The 26,386-nt window shown below is 40.0% G+C and overlaps 2 protein-coding genes across 6 annotated transcripts; one reads left to right on the forward strand and one right to left on the reverse strand.

Moving 5' to 3' along the window:
- Positions 1 to 3,064: 3,064 nt before the first annotated feature.
- On the reverse strand, positions 3,065 to 9,759 carry LOC104425820 (anaphase-promoting complex subunit 7). Its single transcript, XM_010038635.3, is given in 20 exon segments — positions 3,065 to 3,629; positions 3,750 to 3,810; positions 3,994 to 4,223; positions 4,312 to 4,400; positions 4,403 to 4,456; positions 4,550 to 4,643; positions 4,747 to 4,791; positions 4,869 to 5,069; positions 5,153 to 5,203; positions 5,814 to 5,863; positions 5,866 to 5,886; positions 6,478 to 6,523; positions 6,998 to 7,057; positions 7,595 to 7,679; positions 8,267 to 8,382; positions 8,578 to 8,640; positions 8,769 to 8,906; positions 9,239 to 9,289; positions 9,377 to 9,445; positions 9,545 to 9,759. Coding segments are annotated over 20 exon segments (1,680 nt in total). The 5' UTR covers positions 9,614 to 9,759; the 3' UTR covers positions 3,065 to 3,542.
- Positions 9,760 to 12,535: 2,776 nt separating this feature from the next.
- LOC104425830 (E3 ubiquitin-protein ligase Topors) lies at positions 12,536 to 17,271 on the forward strand. Of its 5 annotated transcripts, none has more exons than XM_039305829.1 (6): positions 12,536 to 13,011; positions 13,574 to 13,711; positions 13,930 to 13,978; positions 15,548 to 15,871; positions 16,088 to 16,506; positions 16,822 to 17,271. In XM_039305829.1, the coding sequence occupies exons 1-4, from the start codon at positions 12,623 to 12,625 to the stop codon at positions 15,812 to 15,814; spliced, it is 843 nt and encodes a 280-aa protein (XP_039161763.1). In that variant the 5' UTR covers positions 12,536 to 12,622; the 3' UTR covers positions 15,815 to 15,871; positions 16,088 to 16,506; positions 16,822 to 17,271. The 5 variants fall into 5 exon arrangements, with proteins under 5 accessions (XP_039161763.1, XP_039161762.1, XP_039161761.1 ...); XM_039305828.1 differs by having other exon boundaries at positions 15,548 to 15,795; positions 16,070 to 16,506; positions 16,809 to 17,271; XM_039305827.1 differs by having other exon boundaries at positions 15,548 to 15,795; positions 16,070 to 16,506.
- The last annotated feature ends 9,115 nt before the right edge of the window (positions 17,272 to 26,386 follow it).

Genomic DNA, 26,386 nt, shown 5'->3' on the forward strand with positions numbered 1-26,386 from the left:
ATATTTGCTCCAACCATTGCACCTGGAAATTTATCATCAAAATTATAAAAACACTATGTAAAGATTTTGTTGATCTTCAAAATCATTTAGGGAATTTGCCTAACTACCCTCATCATAAAGTGCATTATATTTTTTAAATTTGTACTAAACTATCAACTAAAAAGTTACCCATCGGCATAGAAAACCAACAACACATATTTACAAATGAATCAATCGTATAAAATGATGGAAAATGAGTATTAACAAATCAACAAAAACAATTACTAGTGATTTCAAAAAAAAAAAAAAAAATCTAACGAAAGAAATTAGATGTCTGGGTATTGCTTCAATTTCAGCTCATCGTTACTTTGTAAAAAATATCAAAAAATTGGGTGGTGTTTAGACTCATTGATAGAAAAGAGGCTAACTTCGACGAACTTTGGAAAGCAACAAGACAATACAACGTTTCAGTGCATCTAATAGTTGACTTTAATTATCAATAAATGCAAATTAACTTAACAACCAACATTTAACATAATCTTAAAAAAATATATATGGTCTTACAAGTCGTGCAACACACTGGTGTCTTGCTACGACTGTATAAGTTGTCTGTTTTGCATAATTTTTTTTTAGTTAATACCACGAAAAATGCTAAATTGATATACATATAACAAATTTACTTCAAACTAATTTTTTTATCATGAAAAACTCTAAACACGTACGCATGTGACAAATTTACTCTAAAGTAATTTTTTTACCATAAAAAATCTCGAAATGGTATACATGTGACAAATTTTTCTCAAATTAATTTTTGATTACAAAAACCTTAGATCGATGCACCCATGATAAATTTACACCCGGTTAGCTTCTATCATATTTTACCATTAAATTTGTTGTTGTGCATAACACATGATGACGTGGTATATTGCCATGAAAATCCATGGGGTAAATATTATGAAAAATCCCAAACTAATACACCTACAACAAATTTAACAGAAATTTGGGGTATTTCATTGTATTAATCCTATGAATTTCTACGTGAATTTGCCACACCACCATATCAGTTTGAGGTTTTTTATGATCAAAAATTAATTTTGGATAAATCGTCGTATATTTACCAATTTAAGATTTTTGGTGGTATTAAAGTTTCTCGATGACTACCAATAATCTCTCCCTACGTGAATTTGCCACACCACCACATCAGTTTAAGGTTTTTCATGATCAAAAAATTAATATTAGATAAATCGGTCGCATATTTACCAATTTAATATTTTTGGTGGTATTAAAGTTTCTCAATGACTACCAATAATCTCTCCCTAATATGTTCGGCGGCGTCTAAAGAGAGCAAAAGTTATATCAAGAGACATGCTCTTTTCACAGCCTATCACTCATCATAAGGAAACTCTCTCTTTCATAACTCAAAACAAATTGCCGTGCACCGACTCGACATGGACCCTCCATTAATTTATAAGGAGGATCATTGGGCAATCCTTTTTCGCGAAATTACCAAAGAGGATGAGTAGGAAGTGTCATTAGTGATCCACTTAGTATCCACCTATATAGGTGCTTACCCAGAATTATTTATGCCTTACCAATACATTAACTAGCAATCAAAATCTCTAGATGCTTTTTTGGCTTCACGATATTCGCCAAGCCGTCGATATGAATGCTCTTCCCGTGCATCATGCGCGGGCCCGTCGTCCCCTCTCTCCTGATCGCTTTATCACCAGACCGCTTGCAGCCCGTTCGTCGTACGGCCCCGACTCATTAGGAGCTAAAAGAGCGTATGAACGCTAAACAGTTTCTGAAGAAGTTTAGCAATAGGTTTAGCTAGAGAGTAGAGATCATGAAATTCAAACTAGAGAGGCAGGGTCAGTGATTCAGGCGGGTGGTTAAAAGCCCTGGTACCCCATGCACAAATTCATGTGATCCTTAAACTATCAATATGTTGTTCACATGATTAATCCAACCCAGATTTTTTCTTCCTGGCCAACAGTCATGTGATCCTTGAACCATCATTATGGAGGAAAATTTTAAATAAAGGCCTGAATTCACCGACTGACGAAATCTTTGCAGGTCAGCTTCATCTAATTGGAGATGGGGTAATTTTTTCCAATATTTGCAAAAGTGGGTAAAATCCTAAAGAAATCACAAATCGAATGGGTAAATCCGCATAGACTGTGCCTCCTCGCGTTCTTCAAGTCCCGATTTTGATTTCACTCTCTCCTTCTCTCTCTGCAAAATTGCCGTTTCCACAAGCGTGGTGCGACCTGGACTCCATCTGTGGCCGTTTCTTCTGCAGAGCTTCATCCTTCTTTCGTCAACGGCATCTGTAAATCTTAACCATGCTATTGCACTGTAGTCCGTTCTGCGGTGGGCTCTCTTGCATTCTCTCTTATGGTGGCACTCTCAATCCCATTAAAGTCGGGTTCTTTTCTTCATCGTCTTACAAAGATATGTGGAATGGCCTATATTGTTCTTTTCTTGCTAATTTTTTGTTTCAGCCGTGGCCAGGTTTGCTCATGCAGTTGATAAAGTTTCTGTAAGGTTTCCTCCAATGACTTCACAGGGTCGAGGACCGATTCTGGTGATTTAAGCAAGAAAGGGAAGGACAGCATGCGCTGGCAGCTGAGCCTCTGTTGATGTCTTTCCCTAATGCACATACTCCAATCAAAATTCAATTTAGGATTCTTGATTTTTTATTTTTAGGGTTTTACCCAATTTTTACCCTGTTGCAAATTATGGCCCAAGTTACATTTGCTCTAACAATTGGAAAGAGCCGACAGTGAAGATTTGCCGAACAAGTTATTTCAAATTCTTAGTGAAAACTAATCCTACTATTTCAAGCTCTTATTTAAAGTCAAACTCAAAGCTCTCTTTTGAGAGAACATTCTACTTCTACCCTTATTTCAAAACGGACTCCACAATCTACCAAATTTAGGCAAATACCTCAAATATTGCTTCTTTTAAGTACATACACGGCACACCATTTTTGGCCAAACAGAAAAATCAGCATATTTTCACATTTCAAGGCCGTCGGCATCGAATTTTTTTGAATTAATCATTGCCATTAACGGAAATAACATAAAAATAACTAATTTTGAAATTATCATTTTGAATGAAGTTAGCCAAGGCATCGCCAGCTAAAATTTAAGTCAAGTTGTCACAAGCAAAAAAGACTCAGCCACGCCAGGAAGGCTCAAATGTAGAATGGTATACAGAAGTATTTTGCATGGCACATGAACGTCCATCAAATTCAGAGGCGAACAGAAAGCCGTGCTGCACTATATTTGGAACCTGCTCATGGACAACACTATATTCACATATTGAAGGAATAAGGCGGGCTTTTCAGACCTTTGCGAACATTTGCACTGCATGGACTCACCCAAAAATCTGTACCATCTGTCACGACGCTGCTCATGATTATCCAGGCAAAAGCAGAAGAATCTCCATTTTCTGGCTCCAAAAGGATCACAAATGCCCTGATCAAAGATTCAGATGACCTAACCTTCACAAAGCTGCCCTTCCATGTATGAAGCATGACATTGTTCAGGCTTTTTATATTATAGCAGCTCCGTCTCCTCGACATCTGCATCTGCATCCTCAACCTCGTTTTCTTCATCTTCATCAGGTGCATCTGGATCCACTCCCTAGAAGAAACCAACACCCAGTCAATGCCTCACATCACAGGAATGGTCTGCTCTGTCTACTGAAGTGAGAATAAGTGAAGGATTTTCCATCACCAAACTGCACGGGAGCTAAAGACGCACCTTCATCTGTTTCTCCAAGCGGTCCAATCCTTTCTTGGCAGCTTCATTCTGCGAGTTGATCCTGAATTGTAATGAGAAGAGAGCATGAATATAACAATGAAGACATGAACTTGATCTTTCTTTTATCTTGTTTTTCCCAAACTGTATTGGTTCCTCTTTTGCAAGGATCTAGTAGTACCACTGAAAAGCCTGGATCAAGAATTTTCAAGAACTAAAACGAGCATGCCTTCAATTAAATTACAACCTTAGAGCAGCCTGATAATGGGTCAATGCATCCTCCAGCATATTAGTTGCAGAGAAAACTTGAGCCAACTTAACATGAAGACAGTCATCTGCCCAGTCCTTGAGATATCTCTCAAGAAGAGAGACGGCATCTCCATTTCGTCCCTCAATGACATGCAGTTCAGCCAAAGCTAATGCAGCTCCAAGGTAACCGGGTTCGAGACGAAGAGCTGACTCGTAGAACTTTTTTGCCTATCACCACTCCAAACTATTCAGAGACTTCTTCACCTTAGTTAAAAGAAATGGAGATTCTAGAACAATCTGGGAAACACTTACATACCTTCTCCCTACCACCAGGATTCCTAGCATGGACATCTCCAACCAATTTTAGAGCCCTTGCAGATTGAGGCATTGCTTTCATTGCTTCCTGGCCGTATAAAGGGCTTCTTTAACTTTTGAGCATGCCAAATAAGAGCGAACTAAACCTGAAATGATAATAAGCTTCCAATCACTCAGACGGTCAAGAATTAGACATGTACACCTTTGCTGCAACAAATTCTAAGTAGTTTCCCACACACCTTGATATGAACGAAGATCAGGCCTCAACTCTCGAGCTCCTCTGAAGGCAACTACAGCTGCTTCAGGCCTATCCATTGATAAACACAGGTTTCCCTGCAAGCACAAGAGAAATAAGTTTGATGATTACATTTAACATTGACCGATCAAGATTTATACCAGAAGCATCAATATAAACCTACACCAAGCTACTGTCTACCTTCATTATATAGCCAGGTATGTGTCTCTCATCAATTTGAATGCTCTGATCAAGGTAAGAAGAGACTGTGAGGTACTATAAAAGCAGACAACTAAACCAAAGACAAAGGTAAACAAAACTACCTTATCGGCATAAGATAAAGCTCCTTTGTCATCTTTCCTTTCCGACATCACGGATAAAGCAACAAAAAATTCTGGCCTTGTTGGGTCAGTATTCAATAAATCATGCACCAGCTTGCTAAGTTTTGTGTAATCAGATTTCATTTTGAGAAGCATTGCATACTCATCCATGTAAGTTAGGATGTATGGATCAACTGACCTAGCCTGTCAATACATACACTATGTTCACACCATCAAATAAAGCATGATATTTTGTCAATATGACACCCAAAATACTCTTTACTTACCTTTTCGAAATTCATTATAGCCTCGTCATTTTTTCCAATAATAGCTTCTACCTTCACATATTTGTCCATATGTAAACAAAAATTAATCAGTATGCACTCCCTTCTCAAGTACCTGGGATATATGTCACGTACAACTAAAGAAACACAAATTCAAGCAAGCATTGGAGGATAGGTCTGAACTTGCAAAACATGCACATATAGATACGTTAAGGTGGAGCATACCAATAAAAGGCATTTGCTACCGACAAACTGAGAAACAAATCAAATTGTCTATGGGTGGAGAATCCATAGATGAAATAATGCATACATTGCTTATCATTGCTTAATTTGTTGCTTGATTTCATATAGATAATAGATGCAAGGCAAATATGATTACACTACCAACTATTCTAAAAGTTTAAGCTATTAGTTGAAGGTATGATTTCATAATAAATTATGCTAACACTCCCCCTCACACTTAGTCTAGTCTTGTTTGCCTAATACTGAGTGTGGACATATTTAATTGGAGAGGCAAATGGGCCTGGAAAGATTTTAACTTAAGACCTCAAGCTCTGATACCATGAGAGATTTTGTATCACCACTACCAGTTGTTCTAAAAGCTTAAACTGTTAAATGAAAACGTGGTTTAATATTTAATCTCACTAACAAGTATATATCTAACCTTTGCCATTTCAAGTAATATATGTATGTTCTTAGGAAATTGTTGCAAAGCTCCGCATATAGCTCCAGACCACCTGCCAACGGACAAAAAGTAGTCTCTAAAGTTAAAACTATGCCTTCAATTACTAATATACTCCCGCAAACAAATTAAACTAACAATATATGCATAGTCATCCATCATAGCAGCACAATTATTATTGTAATGCAACTAGAAAAGGCAAGATTCGGGTGCATATGAACAAAAATAGCCCACTAATATAAAATTATTAAAAAGTTAGTTTCTAACGTTAATCTCTTCCTTCTCTTTTAGAAATTGACCTACAGGTATACGGCACTTGAGTAAATGAAAAGAATCAAGGATGTTGCATCCGCAACATGACAATGGCAATTGGTGAAGAATATACTGTCATTATTCCCAATGTCTTTCGAGCTTTCACAAAACATGCTAGAGGTTGCAGTTTCTTGCAATTTCGAGGCAAAAGCACCAGTGAAGATCACAAAAGTCTTTTCCATAGTTTGACTCCCATAAAAATAGCAGTGAAGGGCATGACAATTTATGAATGGTGATGCCCCCTCAAAATTTTTCCCAGGATTGGTCTTTCCATTTCTAGCACACGGAAAAGTTGATTCTTAGAAAATGTACATAGGTAGAGGCATTACATTACCTTTGTAGTCATTTGAAGCGATACAACACTGTGCCTCAACATAACGCTGCAAAGAAATACGGATCATCAATTATCATCTCTATTTATTGCTAAATCTATGGAATAACAAGCAGTATTGTCATGACAAGACATCTGAAGAATGTTTCTCAAAGCTCGGTAATCCCACAACTATATGGTATCCCATTGCTTCTAATTAGAAAAGCATTGCTTGTAACTATAGACTGACTGCACACAGATTTCTAACTATGGCAAGGTATCTGTGCAATATGAAAAATTACAGGAGGACCTATACAGGAGAGTAGGATGACTTATGAACAGTGAAAGATGAACAAAAAACAGTAACCTATTTATGACTCTTTCTTCTTTTCACTGAGGATCAAACCCTCATCTGTCCCTTTCCCCACCGCAACCAACTAAGCCAATTGCCCATTGGCTGACTCGTTATTAACTTCTTTTATAAGGAACAAATTTTATTGACTTATGACAACATTAAGTCACCTCTAATTTATCTCAAACTTACTTGCAGCCACCGCATTGAATCGAGATGATCATATGAACCCCTGTTGCCTCTATTTGGAGTCTGAAGTTGCAACAACAAAACAAAAAAAGGCTTACGATTTAATAAACAAAATCTCCACTTATTATAAATGGAATAATCATCAAATGAGAAAAGACTCAGAGCAACAAATTACAATGCAATCAGTTTGCATAACAAATAACAACATAAAACCATAGCAACTAAACTAATGCTTACTAATTGCTGAAGAGATCTGTCTAACTTCTGACACACTAATGGCCTATTGACTTATTTTCTTTACCAACTAAAATAACGTTTGCCTCGAGGTAAAGCAAATTTAGTTTCTAAAGAGATCTGTGAATGTGCTCACACAGTAATGCACTTCGTATGGTTTTGAAATCCAAATAGAGATTATATGGTGCATAATAATAATATCACAGCAACATATAGCTAGTTGGACAAGTAAGGATGTAACCAGAACCCGTCACTTTTTTCTGTGTATGACTTCATACAGATGGAGATGACAATTTAGACAAGATCATTAAACTTGGACAATCAAGGAAGTGAAAAACAACTGAAACTTTCCTTTGTATCATATACCTGAGGAATCAAAGAGATGATATTCTTAGCAGAAGTTCCCAGCTCAGCCAAAGCTATAATAGCCTCCATGACGAAAAAGCAGTTTCTGCAATACAAATCAAAAGAGAATAAACATGAATTTAAAGAGCTCAAAGCATTTAACGGTAACCCTTTATTGCCATCATATCCTGCAATAAGCTACCTAGCTACTTTAGGAAATAGTTGTGCTTTGCGTACCCAAAAGAAAAAAGACTGAAAATATGCACAGAGTAACAACAATTTGCAATAGAATTGCTTTCTATATCTTTATTCCAAGTTGTCTGAGGAGACACTCCAGCCGATCATATCTCCCAAAACCTGCCAGCCATATTAATATTCAAGGCCATGTGGTGCGAGAATCGCTCCACTCTCATGTTAGACTCCTTTTATAAAGCAAAGCTTGTTTTAGGGTATTGGACTTGCTCAACAATGGTACACCAGTTAAGTGTCTTGCTGTGGTTTTAATTTTTTAATTTCGATGCAAGCTTTGGCCAACAATCTAACTTTCATTTCGTAATGATTGACTATGGCTTATAGGACAGAGATGACTTAATATGCACACAAGAATGAAACACATAACGACTCGCTAACACACAACACCAGATGCAATTTAAAAGCACAGATTCCAACTTAAAAGCATATGAACAAACCTACCTCAAACACTCTCTATAACAAGCAACAGCAGCACGATTGTGCCGTGAGTTCCTATAGAGCTTTCCCATGAGTAAATTCATTTGCAAAGTTCTCACTTTGCTTGGAATCCCTTCCAACTGTAATAGCAGTGACAAAAGTTAATCATATGATAAAAAAGAGAAAGAAAGATCAAAAGCCCCAATTAGAAAAGGGAATAACAAAAAAGCCAACTGTTTCTAAAACCTAGCTAGCTCTCCTATGATAACACACCATAAGGAACATATTTGCCACAACTAGTAATACCGAGAGGATTGAAAGCAATGAAGAAAAACCTCGAGAAGGGCGGCTTTATTATCATTCAATGAAGAGTGGCAGGATGCAATCTTGAATTTTACCTATCATGGAAATCAAAAAAGGCAAGAGGCAAAATTTAAACAAGAAATCTACCTAAATAAACCAGGAAACAACATAAAATTGCTATTTTAAAGGAAAGTAAGTTTGCAACATAGTGAATTGATCAAACCTCATTTTCATTAACTGCAGATACATTGAAAGAATTCGGAGAAGATGATCTATTCGACGTGGACAATGAGCTTCTGGTACTTGCTGAAGTTTGCTTCGGAATAATTCTATGGTACTGCAAGGCTTGTTTGTACATATGCTGCCAAGGACACATTTTAGAGAGTTAACCGAAACAGCTAAACACCCCCCATAAACTATAGGAAATATAACATTTTTGTGAAACTTACTACAGATGCCAATACAAACACCATGACCCACCAAATACCAATGCAATGCCATCACATGTGTACACAGCACAAACTTGAAGGAGCTCAATACAGGGAGTACCGGAATGCACTAGCAATTGTTCTCCGATACTACCGCACGCAATACCCGGCTACCCGAAACTAGACACAGATTCCAATAAACACAAAACCAACCCAAAATCACATAGACCCACTAAGTTCCAACCCAATGAAGGAGAGCACTCACGATGGCTCGGCGGTACTCTCTGTCGCGAACCAACGCATCGCCGAGCAGCACCTGCAGCAGAACAAACCCTATAAGGAAAAAGAACAAGAACCCCCAAAACAACTAAGGAAGAGAGGCGAATCTAGGGTCGAGCCGCACCAGGTTCTCGGCTTTGACGTGGGGGTTGGTTTCGGCATTGACGGAGGACGAAGAGACCAGAAAGGAGCCCTGATCGAGGACAAACCCAGGTGGGGGCGTTAGGCAGCAAGCATACAGTGATAGAGAGAGACAGAGAGACAGAGAGAGAGAGAGAGAGAGAGATTGTACGAGGATTTGAGCGGAGGCGGAGAGGCCATGGTCGAGGAGGGTGGAGATTTGATCCTTGGGAACGTCCATGGTCTCTGGTCGGCGGCGTCGATGATGGTGATTCGGATTCGATCGTTGTCCCTGGAATCGTGCGCGCTCGCCGCCGGCGACGAGGGAGGAGTGACGAGCGAGGCTGCCCCGCTGAAACCGGTTTAGGTTCGAGCCCGCTCGATTTTTGGGAAAAATTCAAAAACCTGAAATGGTACGTTTTCTTCTCGATGTGAGTTGATTGGATGAATATTGGCTCGACTAAGGTTATTAAAGCATAATTTTTATCTTAAGAGAGTTGTCTGTTCAGCCGTGGGTTGCGGCCAAGGACTCCCATCTCGAATGTATGAATATCATGCTCTATTTTAGCGTCTAGAATTCTGAGTCTAAGAGTCGAGATTTAGATTTGAGTGAAAGTCGAATTACAATCGGAGATCTGTTAGTAATTTCGACTCCTTCTGATGTCGTGTTGATTGTTTGGATTATAGTCAGTACATTTTTAATGGGTATGTGTATCACATCTAAAAACGACACTACTATTAAGATACGGTTGTATTAGAGGAGTTTTATATCGGAAAATTTATATTGTATGAAACAGTTAATTTATCATAATTGACTCATAATTTATTAATTTAAATTATTAAGTGAAAGTGAATCCAACTAGATATATTAAGTAACTTATGCGTAAATTGCGACATATGTATCAATTTTGCTTGTTTATAGTTTTTGCAAATCCTAGACATTTTGCAATCATACTAATAAACTAGTGTCATATCTTTCGTAGTTCTTGTACAGCAACTAACCATACAAGAGGATACATCTAATTGTTGCTATTTATACCCACAGTTCCTACAATGATATCATTGTAGCATGATGACAAATCTCATGAAATGCTTACATTCTTCCTAAAAAAAAAAAAAAAAAAAACCCTCTTCAAGGCATCTAGACAAATGTAAATTTCTCTAAGTTTAAATTGGTCTTGACATTACTCAATCTTAAGTACACATGTGGATCCTAGGTTGATCGAGAAGTTTTTGGCAATATTTATGAAGTATCGAAAGTGGTTCCTTCTTTGCCGTGATCATACTTATTGTTGTAGCCTTAGCTCTGTAGACAATCATCCTTGATGATTTCAAGATATTTTCAAACTCTAGTGATTGTTTATTGAAGGGCCTAGCCACGTGATTGTACCTCAACTTATCATAACACTTGCTTGCTAGCCATTTAGTACTTATCAGAGGAATATGTAAAAATATGTTACATGTACATACAGGGTTAAAGGTCTTGTTTTGTAAAGTATGTTGTCTCTGCTATTTGGAAGCATATATGAACTAATCACATCCTTCAAAAGTCAAAACACAATATGATTAACTTATTTGGTTCATTAAACCTTACCCAAATCCCATATTTCATGTCATAGATCCTAATGATCTCTCTAAGCTCATTAGCATTAGTTAATGGACTCAAGACGTGCATACTCATTTTGGCTAATCATGTTCAAGAATCCTACATTCTTAGTTAACATATCTATACGCAAGCTACCATCTTTAACCTCCCAATCCCTCTCTAATATCACCATTCACACTCTTTTTTTTACATTTCTTCGTGCAAGTCATCGAGATCGCATTGGCAAACCCATGTTATTTAGGGCGCGTTTGGTAACATTTCGTTTAAAAATTGTTTCAGGGAACGAAATAGAAAAAAGTGTTTACATCCGGGAGAACAATTTTTGAACAAAAAAATGTGTTTGGTAAACTTGTTCCGGAATAAAAAATAAAGTAAACACGTTTGGTAAATTTGTATAATTTTTTATTTCTTTTATTTTTTAATATTTTTTCTATTTTCTTTCTTATTTTCTTATTTATTTTTCCTTTTTTTTTTTTTCTTTTTTTTTTTCTTTTTGGCTGGTCGCCGCCTCGCCCATGGCCGGCGACGGGCCGACGAGGGCCGGCGGCCTCGCCTCGCCCACGGCGAGGCTCGGCGTCGCCGGCCACAACCGGGCGACGCCGACTGGCGGTGGTCTCGGTAAGCAAGGCCGAGCCTCGCCGCCGCCGGGCGAGCTCGGCCCGCCAAGATCGAGCTCACCCCCCGACCTCGCCCGGCGGCCGGCGAGGCTCGGACGTCGCGGCCACCGCCTGTCGGCCGCTAGGCGAGCTCGCCCGCCGACTGGCGAGATCGAGCTCGCCTGCCCCAGCCGCGAGGTCGCTCGCCTTGGCCGGGCGAGCTCGAGTCGCCCTGACCAAGGCGAGCCCGAGCTTCGCCAAGGGCGGCGACACTCCGGCGAGTAAGCGGCCAAAGAAAAAAAGAAGAAGAAGAAATGTGTTTCTAAAATCCGTTTTAAATAATAAACAACTTTTTTTTTTTTATTGTTTGCCTTCAAGATGTGTTTCTGGGAACAAAAAATAATTTTAGAACAAAACGCACCCAAACACGTTTTTGTTCCCAGGAACAAAAACAGAAAAGTTGTTTAAAAAAAAAAAAAAAACAAACAAAAACAAACGGGCCCTTAGCAGTCTCGGCACCCCTACAATCTGACATACATTAGTTCACTTTTGGAAGCAAAACAACATCAATATATTTTCATGTTTCAGTTTCCATCTACCTGCATCCTTGATCCTTCTTTAACCACAAAATACTTCCCTAAATTTTCATTACCCTTTACTTTCGTTCGCTTCCTAGCTTTCTCAATATTTGCTCGATCAATATAATCTATGATATATCTTTCACAACTCAAACATACAACACACACACATATATATTTGTTTTTGAATTTTTTTTTATTACTCAGGAACCTGCTCACTATATCAACACGAATAGCCTAAAAAGGCCCGGGATAATAGGTAAACCCGAAACGATGTTAACAGGAAGACATACCATCCCGACATTGCATTTAAAGGTGTGGCTAGCGGGATTCGAACTCCTCCCTGGGTCGCAGACGGTGGCTTTGTTTTTGAAGTTTTTCATGAGTGGCTAATCACCGGCTCACCGTCTTGGCCCAAAACCAAAGGATCACCCTCTCCATCGTTCGCTCGCTCTGTGCTCTGCGATTCCATGGAGTCGACGTCTTCTCCATCTTCTTCTTCTCCTTCTCGAAAACGGGCTTTCAGTCCTTCCCATCGCCGCCGCGAGAAATTCCTCTCCCGGGCTATCCCACCTCCGGTCCGAGGCCAGTCCTGCCCGATATGTCTCGAGACCATCGAGGACGGGCGGCGCGGGGCGGCGGCCGTCCTCCCCACCTGCCTGCACGCCTACTGCCTGGACTGCATCCGCAGGTGGAGCAGGCTGAGGCGGAGGTGCCCTCTCTGCAACGCCGGCTTCGGCTCTTGGTTTCGCCACACCGGCCTCCGGCGCAAGGGATTTCTCGAGGAGCGGTTGCCGCCGGCCGACGGGGACGGCGAGGCACGCCGGCGAGCTGGTTCGGCCCCCCTCGTTCGCCGAAGGTTAGGGTCTTTCTCTGCCGTTCCAGATTCCGATGCTTTTTCTAGGGGGCGGTGGATTAGCTTTCTTTGACGGGTTTTCAATTTGAGTGCATTGCAAATGCGTTTGGATATTGTGTTTGGCGATATTGGAAGGGGGAATTTGGATGTTGGAATTTGGGGCTTCTTTTTGAAGTCAAATCTACTGAGTTAGGGTGAAGTATGAGCCTCAAGTACTGGGGTTTAGATGTTCAGGTGGTATATGATTGCATTGGCTGTGCAAATTACTAATTAATCGTTTGATTCTAACTCGTGAAAGTATTGAAATCTAAAGGTTCAAATCAGAATTTGTTAAGGATTTAGATATGCTGGAGAATTCGAATTCCTTTGAATTTAAGGGCTATCATAAGATTAATCCCGACTATGAGAGGAAATATTAAGGTAAATTCGCTTTCCAATTTAGCCTTTGATGAATGCTGTGTAAGCGTACTTCCTTGCCTTTATTTTTGTGGCTCTACTTGGCCGTTGATCAAATGTGTTGGTGCTGTTGGCATGTAATTGAAAGTCGAGTTTTTTGGTTTTATAGAACTATCCGAATATCAAGAGATGAGTTGAATGGTTCTACCCAGCAGACCAGGCCAGATCCATGGCGAAGATCATTTGGGAGGCCAGGCTCTGTTCCTGCTGATGTTGTAGCTGCCAGAAAACTACAATGGCGTGCCAGGTACACATAAGAGACAGCAAAAGTGATCAATTCTAGATTGGTTCACTTCAGTCAATTTCACATCCAGTTGCATACTATATTGTGGATAGTATGTTCTGTCCTAGGTGTACTACACATGTTAACTTTATCCTTTATATGTACCCATATATTAATAGTTTGTAGTAGCCACTCATTTTGTTGTTCTGATTTCGGAGAATGTAACATATTCTTTTTTGTAGCATATACAACCGACTCTTGCAGGCTGTTCCTTCTTCCAGGAACTCTCAGGTATTCGAACTTCCCATTCCACTGATTTCAGTCCATTCTGTTCTCTTTGTACTCGAAATCCTTTATTGGTCTAGGCAAGAGGTTTGCTGTTAGATATCCTAGTCGTCTTTAATTTTTTTAATTTAAGAAGTATATAGTTTATGTCCATATGACTGCTTTTGCATTTACATTCCTGGGGAGATAATGTTTGCATTCAGCTTTAGAGAGAAATCAGTTTTGTCACTTCTCTGCACAAATCATAAGTCCTACATCTAGTTCTTGATTAATTTTAGTAACTGGTGTTTTAAACATCAGAGCGGTCTAGCAGGGTTAGGTCAAGTTTATATTTCATAGCTTAACCAGTTGAATTGCTTGTTCACTTTTGCCATTGAATTCATAGGCAATGTATCTAGTATTATAATACAAGCAAAAACAGAAACACAGGCCCTGTTTGGTTTAGCATTGGGAATGCTCATTTGGGCTCTAAAGGGATTTGGCCAAATGTTATGGTGTTTGGTTCATTTTTTTTGGGACTTTGGGGAGATGCAATTGTATCTCCAAGGGGATTGAAAGGGCTTTGGGGGAATGGAGGGGAGAGGTCCATTGGGAAGTTGCATTTTCGGAATGCAATTTCCATTGCTCATCTTCACCGGAGAGAAGCCGATCGGAGGCCGACGACCGTCGGCCAAGGGTCCCCCGACCCTGGCGACCGTCGCCGGACCTCAGGCGACGCCTGGGTCATGCGACCCAGGCAACTGTCGCCTAAATCGTGCGACCCAGGCGGCCAGGCGACGGTCGCCCGAGGTCGCGCGACCCGGGCGGCCAGATCCGGCCATTTGGCCGCTGAGACCGCCGGATCCGGCGGTCCGGTGACTGGACTTCAAAAAAGAAAATATAATTTTTTTTTGTTTTTTTAATTTAATAAAAGTCATTTACAAATGCAAATTTTACTAAACGGTATTTTGGCCAAAGTTATATTTTAATGCAAATTTTACCAAACAATATTTGCATTTCGGAAAATCACCTTCACTTAAAGGTATTTGCATTTTGGCAAATGCATTCCCCAAAAGTTGAATCAAACGGGCCCACAGTCTCAATTGGCAAAGGCTTGCATGCCCAAGGGCATGGGTTTCATTGTTTTTCCCTATGAAATCAATGTTTTGTACAGAATTATAGCCTACAAGTGAATTTGAAATCCATCGTATGACATCTAATCTAAGTTAATGATAGCTCATTCAGTTAACTCTTGAGCATGGGTGAACATTTTCCAAGGGGTGGACTACCATGCTAAACCTTTTAATAGTGTATTAATCTGTCGAGCTGGGTTGAGGAGTTGAACTGCTTAGAAACCTAATACCGTTGATTTTGACCCAGAGTGAGTTTGGGGATGAATATCGGACTGGATCCAAATTCAGTTCCTGGTTCAACCAATTACTCCTTTCTGGTTTGAGACTATGGTTTTCAAATCAAGCTCCGATGCTTTTCCCCCCTTTCTCATAGATTGTCTATTCTTTAATTCAGTAAATTTCTCATCTCTTCACTTCCTCATCTTCCCTTTTCCACTTTGTAATAGCTTCCTCATCTTTACAGGGCTTGCCAAGAGGTAGTGGTTGGAAGGAAAGGATACTACGGAGAATAGAACCATGGACTCGGAGGGAGTTAGAGGCCATCCTCGGGGACCCAGATCCTTCTGTTATAGTTCATGTAGTGACCTCAGTGTTTATTTCAACCTTTGAGAAGAAACAAAATGTCCCACATGGACAGCTGGGTGAAGATGTGGTTGCTTCTCTATGGCCTTTTCTACATGATCGAACCCACATGTTCTGGCATGAATTAAGGTTTGTAATTACATCCTAAGTTTCCTGGAAGGTGCTTCCTTCTGGTCATTCGGGGTCCTATGCTGTTTGCAAAAAGGTAGAATACCATTCATGTGTGTTTGCGGGTAGAAAACTATCTTGCTTTTCTCTGATGTTGATGCCCAGGTTAAAATTTGATCATACTAGGACCTTTGTGCCAATGGGGACTGTCTCTCTTGCTAGATTTACCTTTTGATGTCAAATTGATGCTTTTTGCATGGTTGTTGTGCATCTTTCTTGTATTAAAACATACTAGATGTAATTGTTGTTGCAGATGTTTTGCTGAGAGTTCGCTTTCTTTGGAAACATATGATGCAGTCGTTGAGTACAGGAAGTTGCAATAGCTGTCAAAGATGGATATTGTTTCTGCCCAGTTTGAGGAGGGTATTATGTGGGAGGTGCATAAGCATTAAGAGGATGCTGATTAGAGGAAATCTGCAGATCTTAAACAGCTTCACCTGCGAGTCTGCTTAATATAAATGAACAGTGATGTGGCATGAATCTCAAAATGATGAAATGGATGATTGAGACGAAGTGTTAACGCTGACAGCAGATTTTCTCCTGTCTAAGATGGTGATTTGCAGTATCATCTACAAATTGACCCTGGAATTTTTTACCAATCCAAATCTGGCAAAGCTACCCATACGAAAGCTCCAAAATCTTCTCGTTGGAACTATTGGCATTGCCATTCAGGTGATAAAAACCACTTCTTGCAGAGATTACAATTTACATATGCTCAAAGTCAGGCATATCAAAGCCAATCTACAAAGCTGGTTTATATTTTAAGTGGATTATTAGTAAATGGGTAATAATACTCAATAGTTGAATTTCCTTCATCTCTAAGGGTAGTGCAGATAGCGGAGCTGACACTGGTTGAATTTTGTATGCTGTGATAGCTTGAGAATTTTCTTTCATCCGAGGTTGTTGCAATGGAATTATATTTGAGTTGTGAAAGCCAGTTGGTCTCCTGGGTCCTGACTCCTAATCTTTAACAGTCTTGTCTTGCAGATCTGCCTTCATGAACTGCAGCTTTCTGAGTCAGGTGTATACGGCACACCATCTCGTGAACATGCACCCCCCACCATTTTTGTACTCTTGTTTCATGCACGTGAGGAAAAGAAAGGAGGATCTGCTTATGTCAGTACATTTGGTTAATTCTCTTCCTCTACTGCAAAGCTGGTGTGTCCGTGCAGGCTCAAATATGGGAAATTCTAGTCACAGCATGTCCCATCTTGATTTTTTGATGTTGCTACATAAGTTAAGTTTGTCCTCCAAATGAATAGATTCTTAACGTGCTGCGACATAATCGCAACATAATTTTAGGGTGTGTTTGGTTGGACTTTTAGGGAAAGTTTTTGGGAAAATTCAAAGGGTTTAAGTTGAAGGGATTTTTCAAAATGCAAATTATGTTTGTTAAATTGTAATCTAAAAGTCTACTGTGAAATATTTTGAGCAAAACAATATTTGGAGAAATTATATTTATGAAGAACCTTTATTAAAAAAAAAAAAAAAAAAATAGTTGGCTGATGAAGGGCAACAATTGCTGGTGATCCAAATCTATTGTCGGCGGTTGTCGTGTGAGGTTGCTAGACCTCAAGTGGCCTCAAAGACTGCTAGTGAGGGCCATCTGGGGTTGGGTGACCCCGGTGAGGGTCATGCAACCTAGGGGAGACCTTAGCCTGAGGTCACACGGCCTCGGTGAGGGCCGCCTGGTTGCCTGGGACCCTTGCTTGGGTCACAGAGACCTAGATCGCGCGGCCCTCACGGAGGTCACTATGACCTTGATGGCGCGGAGGTCACGTGACCCTCGGCAATCGGTGACAGTTGCTTGGGTCGCCATGACCACATGGCCTCTCCCTAGCTCGTCACCGGTCTTTCCCTAGCTCATAATTGTCCCCTCACAGCCCTTTGCAAAATCGTTGGCTGATTCCAATGGAGAAGATGAACAATCAAAGAACAAGGGTAAAATCAGAAAATAAAGAGTTAGTGAAGGGTAAAATCAGAAAATAAAGAGTTAGTGAGGATAGTTTTGGAAGAATTTTGTTACTAGCCCTACCCAAATTTGCATGCCAAGAAGGCCGAAACTCAAGGCATCTTAAGACTAGCCTTGGGATTTTAGCCTTCAGAACCCCCAAAGTCCCTTCCTAAGCCCATTCCCAAATGCTGCTAGTCTTTAATCCAAATGAATCCATTTTAATGTCCTGTTACATTTGCCCGATACAGATTGCTTCCGTGATGCGTAGTTTTGAGGACCAGACGGATCTAGACCATTCATTCTTGTAAAGCTTGCAAGGGATCTGCTGATTGAATGGCTCTTTTCTTTTCTTTTTGGCAAATTCCGTGCATACCCGGGGAGAAACAATTTGACGTCTTCAATATGTAACTTAGTTTTTAATGTTCTGCCTAAGCAAATAAGAATGGCCGTTAGTTCAATAATTACCAGACAAAATTTTTGGACAATATTTACTTTATTGACTTGAGCTGGTTACATGACAAACATAAGGTTACAGGTCATATCATGAACACTGCCCTGTTGTTGTATTTTTTTCTTTTTAATATTTCCAATTAGTCACAGATAATGATTTGTAACGTATAATATCTTCTCTTATACATAATATAAGACTTATGGGTTCAAACTTCATGAATTTCAATTTTAGATTAGAAGTTTCAATTTTGACTTATCAGGCAACTTTACATAAGGGAGAGTTTGGTTTTTTAGGGGTGATAGAAGAAAATTTAATAGATAAGTCACCCTTACTGACACTTTATAGAATTGCACATGAGATTTTCTCCTCATAAGACACCTCGTTCAATTCTTTCGAAGTCATTGGATCCTTTTTCTTGTTTAGGAATCTCCTCCCTTCTTCCTATATATATATACACGTGAAACTTTTTTCATGTTATATGCTTCAGTTTTTGTTGAGACTTAAACCGCATTAGCTTATGAAACACTGCAACGGAAAAACATGTTAAGAAAGTCGAATACGTTTCCGCCTTACTTAAGATAGTTTTTAAGCCACATGTTTCAAATTGATATCAAACCGAAGGTCTCGAGTTCAATTTCTTGTGCTACCTTTTCACCCGTTCATCAATTTCATTCCTTTATAAGCCTTGAAATTCAAATAGTCCCGACAGATGCCCTGTGAATGTTTGGGATAGCACATGTTTGGCCTTGGATTCCATTAGTCCTGTTGCCTAATGGGGGCTCTTCTCTTTGCCGGAAATGGTGGTGTCTGGTGAATTTTGTCAAACGACATTCGGGAGTGCGGTCATGTCCATTTGACCCTTCAGCTCTCAGAGGACGCCATGAGGGCGGTGGTGGCGCAACCAAACCCGCGATTTATCGCGGCTATTTCGCGGATCTTTTTGTCAATAACGTAAGGGAACGCACGTTAGGGTTGCATGCCAAAACGTGGTCAAAAGAGAGTCGAACAAAATTTAATGCTTATTCTATATTAAAAAAAATTATGCGATTCAGAAAGGCGACCTCAAAGTATATATGGTCATGATTAATCGAATTGACGCAGTTGATATTTTCATCAATTTTTTTTAAACAACTCACATTTGATTTACGAGATAAATTGTCAAATCGATCATAAATCTATTATATAAATATCAATTCAGTCATAAACTTTTCAATTTTGTTAATTGATTTCTAAATTTTCATGTAAAATTCCAATGTAGTCCATTTACCCAGTTTTCCATTGGAGATTGTTGACGTCACAACATGCCACCTCGAAAAATCAGAAAGACTGGCGATGACTAGATCATCATATTAATAAATTTCAGTAAAAATTGGCCAGAATGATTATTTTGAAATTTTGTGCAAAGATTTATGATTCAATTAATAAAAATGGAAAATTTAGAAGTGAATCAATGTTCGTACAATAAGAGTAGGACCGATTGAGTTACTCCAAGAAAGATATATCACCAAACCCCAATAATTTCCACGGTCAAAATCATGGTGCAGCCAACGAGAGAGGGCGTGCGGTGTTCCCTCTCAAATCATCACCTTTTTCCACAAGGACATGGCTGAATCTTTGGTGGGTCACGCCCCTTCTTTCGTGGTCTGATTTCACCAGCGCAAGCTGCCCTGGATTGGTTCCCTACACAAGCTTTACCTAACCAAGAAAAAGCATTCAGAATAAAATAATATAAATTACGACAAAATGAAGTCATCAAGGCCCTCATGCGAGGTTAATCAACCACTTTCATCATGCACCCTTTGAAGATTCTAATTTCCTTTAGCTGGCCACGTTAATGACATTGGAGAAACATTTGTGTTTTGCCTGTCGTTGGTGAAATTAAATCGACTTTTTCTAGAAAGGTGTTGATTGTAAGCAGTTTTGGACTTAGTAACATTTGCCAGCATCCTGAAGGTGTTTATTGACTTTTTTAAAGAGATAAGTGTTGCTAAGGAATCATTACTTATGATCTCATCACCTTAAAGACTAAAAAAGTAACTGTATTTTTTTTTTGGTCGAATAAAAGTAATTGTATTTGACCACCCGTTATTCTCATAAAATTTGTCTTTCTATTGTATAGCAAAATGACTACGCAAACTAGTTACGACGCTTGCTTGTTTATTGATAATTAGTGGGATAAAATAGCTCTTTTTATCATTTGCTCTCATGCAACGTGGGAGGTCATGTCTAGTAATATTATATGGATACTACCTATCACAACCTCAACTCCATTTCCAAGGTCTTGAGCGGCTAGGGTTATTTTCGCAATGTCCCAGACTCATCACCATCTCAATTCTTTTTATCTTATTATCATACACATGTGGAAACATGAATAAACAACTCATCAGAACAAACAACAACTGGAAGACTGTGACATATTACATAGAACAAACTAATTTATATTATATTAGTACTTTTACAAATCATTTCTCTATGAGCCATCTTTTTATTTTACATCACACTAAAGTTTCCACAAGGCCAGGAGAATTTCCTATCTCCTTTAGCATGATTGCAGCTCCCAAAACTGACGCGAGACTTCCATGCCTACAAGATTGAAAGATGAAGGAGTGAGTCTTAGGAACTTAGTAAGTAAAATTCCTAACTTTCTACTAGGAAAGCATCTCATCATCAAAGTCTAGCAAGTACAACACTTACAAATCGTGTCAATGGCAGATCAAGAACAAACTTATTGTTACATCTCGAATACATGCATATATCCATAACGGCATGCTTCAATGCATGCTTACCTTCGGCCTACAATGAACACATTAACATAACATGCTTATGCATAACCGACACTCATGTAATTCATTTAGCATCTTCCCGGCTCGACCAAGCCCCCCGGCTCGACTGGGGCTTCCTGATTCGACCAAGGCATCCCAGCTTGATTGAAGCTTCTTGAGGCTACTTCCTAAGGCTTCCGGGTTCAAGACCCAAGTATCCTAACTCAATCAGAGCATTTCAGCTCAACTGAGGATCGTCGCCAATGCTATGTGGCGACGAACGCTTTTTCCTCTTTAAGTGCATGCATATATGTATCATACAAACCGGTTATTATCTTTTCTCTTAGCTGACACATGCATAGCCCGAAAGCGTGCTCATCCGTTTGTGTGTGTCATGAATTCTTGTACTTCACTAATAAATATGTCGGGAACGATCTTTGGTACATAACTTGAATCAATCACTTAGCATCGATTCCCACACCGAACAAAGCTTGGTAAGGGCACCCCTCAATACCGAGCTAAGACTTTGAGGCTTGGTTACACCTTGCTTTAGTGATGATTCTAAGCTTGACGTACCTTGGTTTCAACCTGATGTGAAAACTTGTGCCGTGAATGACCCTTGACTCGTGGTTTGATTCAATACCAAGCACAAAGTCCCCGCACCAATTTGAACTATAGAATCAGCATGCTTTAGTCCCTAACCAAGACCTGGTGAATTTGGACGATCCCTATACCGATCAAGACATAGAATCAACACGCCTCAATGTCGATTTAGGACCTTGTGGTCTTGGGCAATTCCCGCACCAAGCAAGACTTGAACTTGGCGACATATTTATGCTGAACCAAGGCTTTATGGCTTGGGCAACTTTGTTTTGCAATAAACTTAACCCGAACAAACCTCCATTTCATTTCGGACATAAACGACTCAAACACACAGCCATGTATTATAGCAAGCAAAATCAAACAAAGGACATCGCACACTACCCACGGCTTAATGGGTGAGCACTTAGCTAGCTTCAATAATGGGATTTACTTTCTTAGAGGAAAAAGAAGAATCTCATTTACATTGGCAAACCTCAAGAACTAGCTTGAATGGCTTGAGGGGTTGATGGCGGAAGGCCGAGAGAAAGGAGGAGGAGAAGGAGGATAGGCGTGAATGGCAAGAGGGCTTAAAGTGGTGGAAATGAATGGAAGCCCCTCCTATTTATAGGCACCAAGTTCATCACTACTCATCCAATCAACCCAATCACATTTTTTAAAGTGGCATGGCTATGAGCTTGAGGTGGCAAGCGTAGGTCACAAGGTGGCACACCTATTTGGAAAGGTGGCGCACTTAGTTCTATGATGTGGAGATCTAATGACTTAGTGTCATCATCTAAAGCCTTGCTTGTCTTCTTTTTATTGCGCCACATGAGCACTTAGCTCATTATTAAGGGGACAAGTCATTATGGATAGATGGCGCCCTAAAAGATAAGGTAGCATCAAGGCCATAGGATAGCCATAATTTGCCCCAATGTGTCTCATTCTCATTGGGACATTTGGCCTAATTCTTTGCTTAATCCTCAAGGTGAATCCTTGGTAATCATGGCCAAATCTAGAAGGATCTAGGTGAAATGGTGAGTCGCCCTCTTTCATGAAGAAGCTAGGGTGTTTTAGAGAATTATATTTTGTCCATTTCTAAGCGAAATGGCAACCATGGAGAAATAGACCTTTGAAAATGCAAACGAGACCGAGCAAGGGTTCTTTGTGTACATTCCTAAACAACCATTCCAACACACTCGAGATTCGTAGCTAAGTCTCCCTCAATGTGGTTGTCATAGGCAAGGTTGCCTTTCTTGGCTAGATTGGTAGCCTAGGGCACGGCTTAATGACTAGCCCTTATATTGACTCCGATTTGTCTTAGGCTTCATCCAAGCCAACTCCATATTGTCATGTGACTGTTTGAGACCGGTCAGATTTATACCCGACACGCGGTTGTATAAAGCCAAATCATGGTCATTCACAACCGGTGCATGACCAAGCGAAATCACCTGCGAATGGTGCATGATCGTTTGGATCGATCTATGATTGTCGACTAATCCGTGGTGGTTGTGACCATCTCTTGATCAACCCTGACGGTTGGGTAGTCATTCATTGACTGAACTGCTTGGGTCCATGATTGTGCTCATGGGATTAGTCCACGGTTGTTCTCTTGATCAATTCATAATTAGCATATGGTCAAATCTTGAAATGATCCACGATCTATCCTTACCACTGGCACACCATATTCATAGCCACTTATCATAGGTCGAAAATCAGGATGTTACATCTCTCCCCCCTAAAAGAAATTTTGTCCCCGAAATTTCAGAATGTACTTGATCCTTGGAATAAGTACAGGTACTTACACCTTATGGTCTTCTTTCCCATGTTACTTCCTCCATTTCATGGTGTCAACATAGGACCTTTACTAAAGAAATGACCTTACTTCTTATCACTTGCTTTCTTCGATCCATGATCCAAACCGGCTTCTCAATGTATGACCCTTTGTCATCTACTTCGACCTTATCGAAGTCCAGCGTGTGTATCAGATCAAGCTCATATTTCTCAACATAGATACATGAAACACATCGTGCATTTGAGCAAGTTTCGACAATAACGGCAACCGATATGCCAAATTCTCAATCCTTTCTGGGATTTCAAATGGTCTTATGTACCTAGGGCTTAGTTTCCCAAAATAGAATATGCCTTTCAGGATGATACCTTGAGGAAAACACGATTGCATACCTGAAATTCTAGGTTTTTTCATCGTCTATCTATATAACCTTTTTATCTTCCCCAAGCAATTGTAATGTCAGTTTGTCTTCATCCGAGCACCTCAAGAGTGCGAATATCTTTTCCATTTTTTTAACCCATAAATGAGCCTCTTCGGGATTTCCCGTCCCAGTGAATCTCGAGGGCTATAACTTCAAGAATTGCTCGATCAATCCTTGCATAGGATGGTCGCCATTACTATTTATGTTACTAGTGGTGGAAGTAGAGACTAATTGTTGTTGAGCCTGCTGCTCTATCAAGCTTCCAATGGTCACTAATGCTTGTAGAATTCCATTTAGTTTGGGGGTCCTCTTTCGACTTTCCTTTCGAAGTCACTTGATCCCGAGCACTCATGTTGTCTACTAATGGGACAACTATAGGAATTCTAGGGATGTTTTCTCTACAAGCACAAGTAAAGATTAATAGTTTAGATTTATCATTAAGAAAATCTAGCAAACAAGACAATCACATGCATGGAATGTTTTTCCTAATAACTATCCCACGGCTCTCAACACACCTTATCACTCCAAATAATAAATCTCGTTCCGATATAAAAAACTGTCATGACCCCAACTCTATCTCTAAGATCTTGAGCGACCAAGGTTATTTTCGTGACGTTTGAAGCTCATCACTGTCCCGATTCTTCTTTATTTTATTATCATGCATATGTGAAAACGTGAATAAACAACTCCCCGGACAAACAACGGCTGAAAGACTGGGACATATATAATACATAACACACTAATTTATATTATAATAGTAATTTTACAAGCCATTTTTCTATGGGTCATCTTTTCTTTTCACATCACACTAAAGTTTCCACATAGGTGAGGGGAATTTCTTATCTCCTCTAGCATGACTACAGCTCCCAAAATTGACATGGGACTTCCATGCGTACAAGACTAAAAGATGAGGGAGTAAATCTTGAGAACTCAGTAAGTAAAAATCCTAACTCTCTATTAGGAAAGCATCTCATCCTCAAAACCTAGTAATTACAACACTTGCAAACAGTGTCGATGACATATCAAGAGTAAAATTATTACTATATTTCGAATACATGCATATATCCATAATGACATGCTTCAATGCATGCTTACCTTCGGCTTAACAATGAACGCAACAACATATCATGCTTATGCATAACTAGCACTCATGCAAATTCATTTAGTGTTGTCCTAGCTCAACCAAGCTCTCCCGGCTTGACCAAGGCTTCTAGCTTTTTAATGGGTTTCCTGGCTCAACTAGGGCATCTTGACTCAACTGAGGCTTCTTAGGGCTAGCTTCCTAAGGCTTTCGGGTTCAAGACCAAAGCATCCTAGCTCAACCAGGGCATCCGGGTTCAACCGAGGCACCTCGTTCAATGAATGATGCATCCTTGCCAATGCTGTGTGGCGACGAGCGCTTTTTCCTCTTTAAGTGCACGCATATATGCATCATGCAAGCCAGTTCTTATCTTTTCTCTTAGTCGACACATGCATGGTCTGAAAGCATGCTTATTCATTCATGTGAGTCATGAATTATTGTACTTCACCAATAAATATATCAGGACCGATCCTTGGTCCGTAACTTAAACTGATCACTTAGCGCTGATCCCTGCATTGGACAAAGCTTGGAAACGGCATGCCTCAATACCAAGCCAAGACCTTGAGGCTTGGGTACACCTCACTTTAGTGAAGATCCTAAACTTGGTGTACCTCATTTTTGACCCGATGTGAACACTTATGCCATGAATGACCCTCGGCTTGTGGTTTGATTCAACGTTAAGTGCAAATCCCCGCACTAATTCGAATTATAGAATTGACATGCTTTAATGCCTAATTAAGATCTTGTGGATTTGGGCGATCCTAGTAGCAATCAAGGCATAGAATCGACACACCTCAATGTCAATTTAAGACCTTGTGGTCTTGGGTGATCCTCACACCAAGCGAGACTTAGACCCAGCAACCTATTTATGCCGAACTAAGGCTATATTGCTTGTGAGACTTTGTCTTACAATGAACTCAACCCGGAGGAACCTCAATTTCATTTCGGACATAAATGACTCAAACACACGGCCATGTACAATAGCAAGCAAAATCAAGCGAAGGACATCGCATACTACCCATGGTTTGATGGGTGAGCACTTAGCTAGCTTCAATAATGGGATTTACTTTCTTAGAGGAAAAAGAGGAATATTACTTACCTTGGCAAACCTCAAGAACTAACTTGAATAGCTTGAAGGGTTGGTGGTGCGAGGCTGAGAGAAAGGAGCAGTAGGAGGAGGAGGAGGAGGAGGAGGATAGGCGTGAATGGCAAGAGGGCTTAAAGTGGTGGAAATGAATGGAAGCCCCTCATATTTATAGGCACCAAGTTCATCATTACTCATCCAAGCGGCCCAATCACATTTGTGGCATGGCTATAACCTTGAGGTAGCAACCGTAGGTCACAAGGTGGCGCGCAAGGTGGTGCACCTAGTTCTATGATGTGGAGATCTTATGACTTAGTGCCATCATTTAAAGCCTTGCTTGTTTTCTTTTTATTGGGCCACATGAACACTTAGCTCATGATTATGGGGACAAGTCATTATGGATAGGTGGCACCCTAAAAGATAAGGTA

The sequence above is a fragment of the Eucalyptus grandis genome, chromosome 2, assembly GCF_016545825.1.
Source record: "Eucalyptus grandis isolate ANBG69807.140 chromosome 2, ASM1654582v1, whole genome shotgun sequence".
NCBI classification, from domain to species: domain Eukaryota; kingdom Viridiplantae; phylum Streptophyta; class Magnoliopsida; order Myrtales; family Myrtaceae; genus Eucalyptus; species Eucalyptus grandis.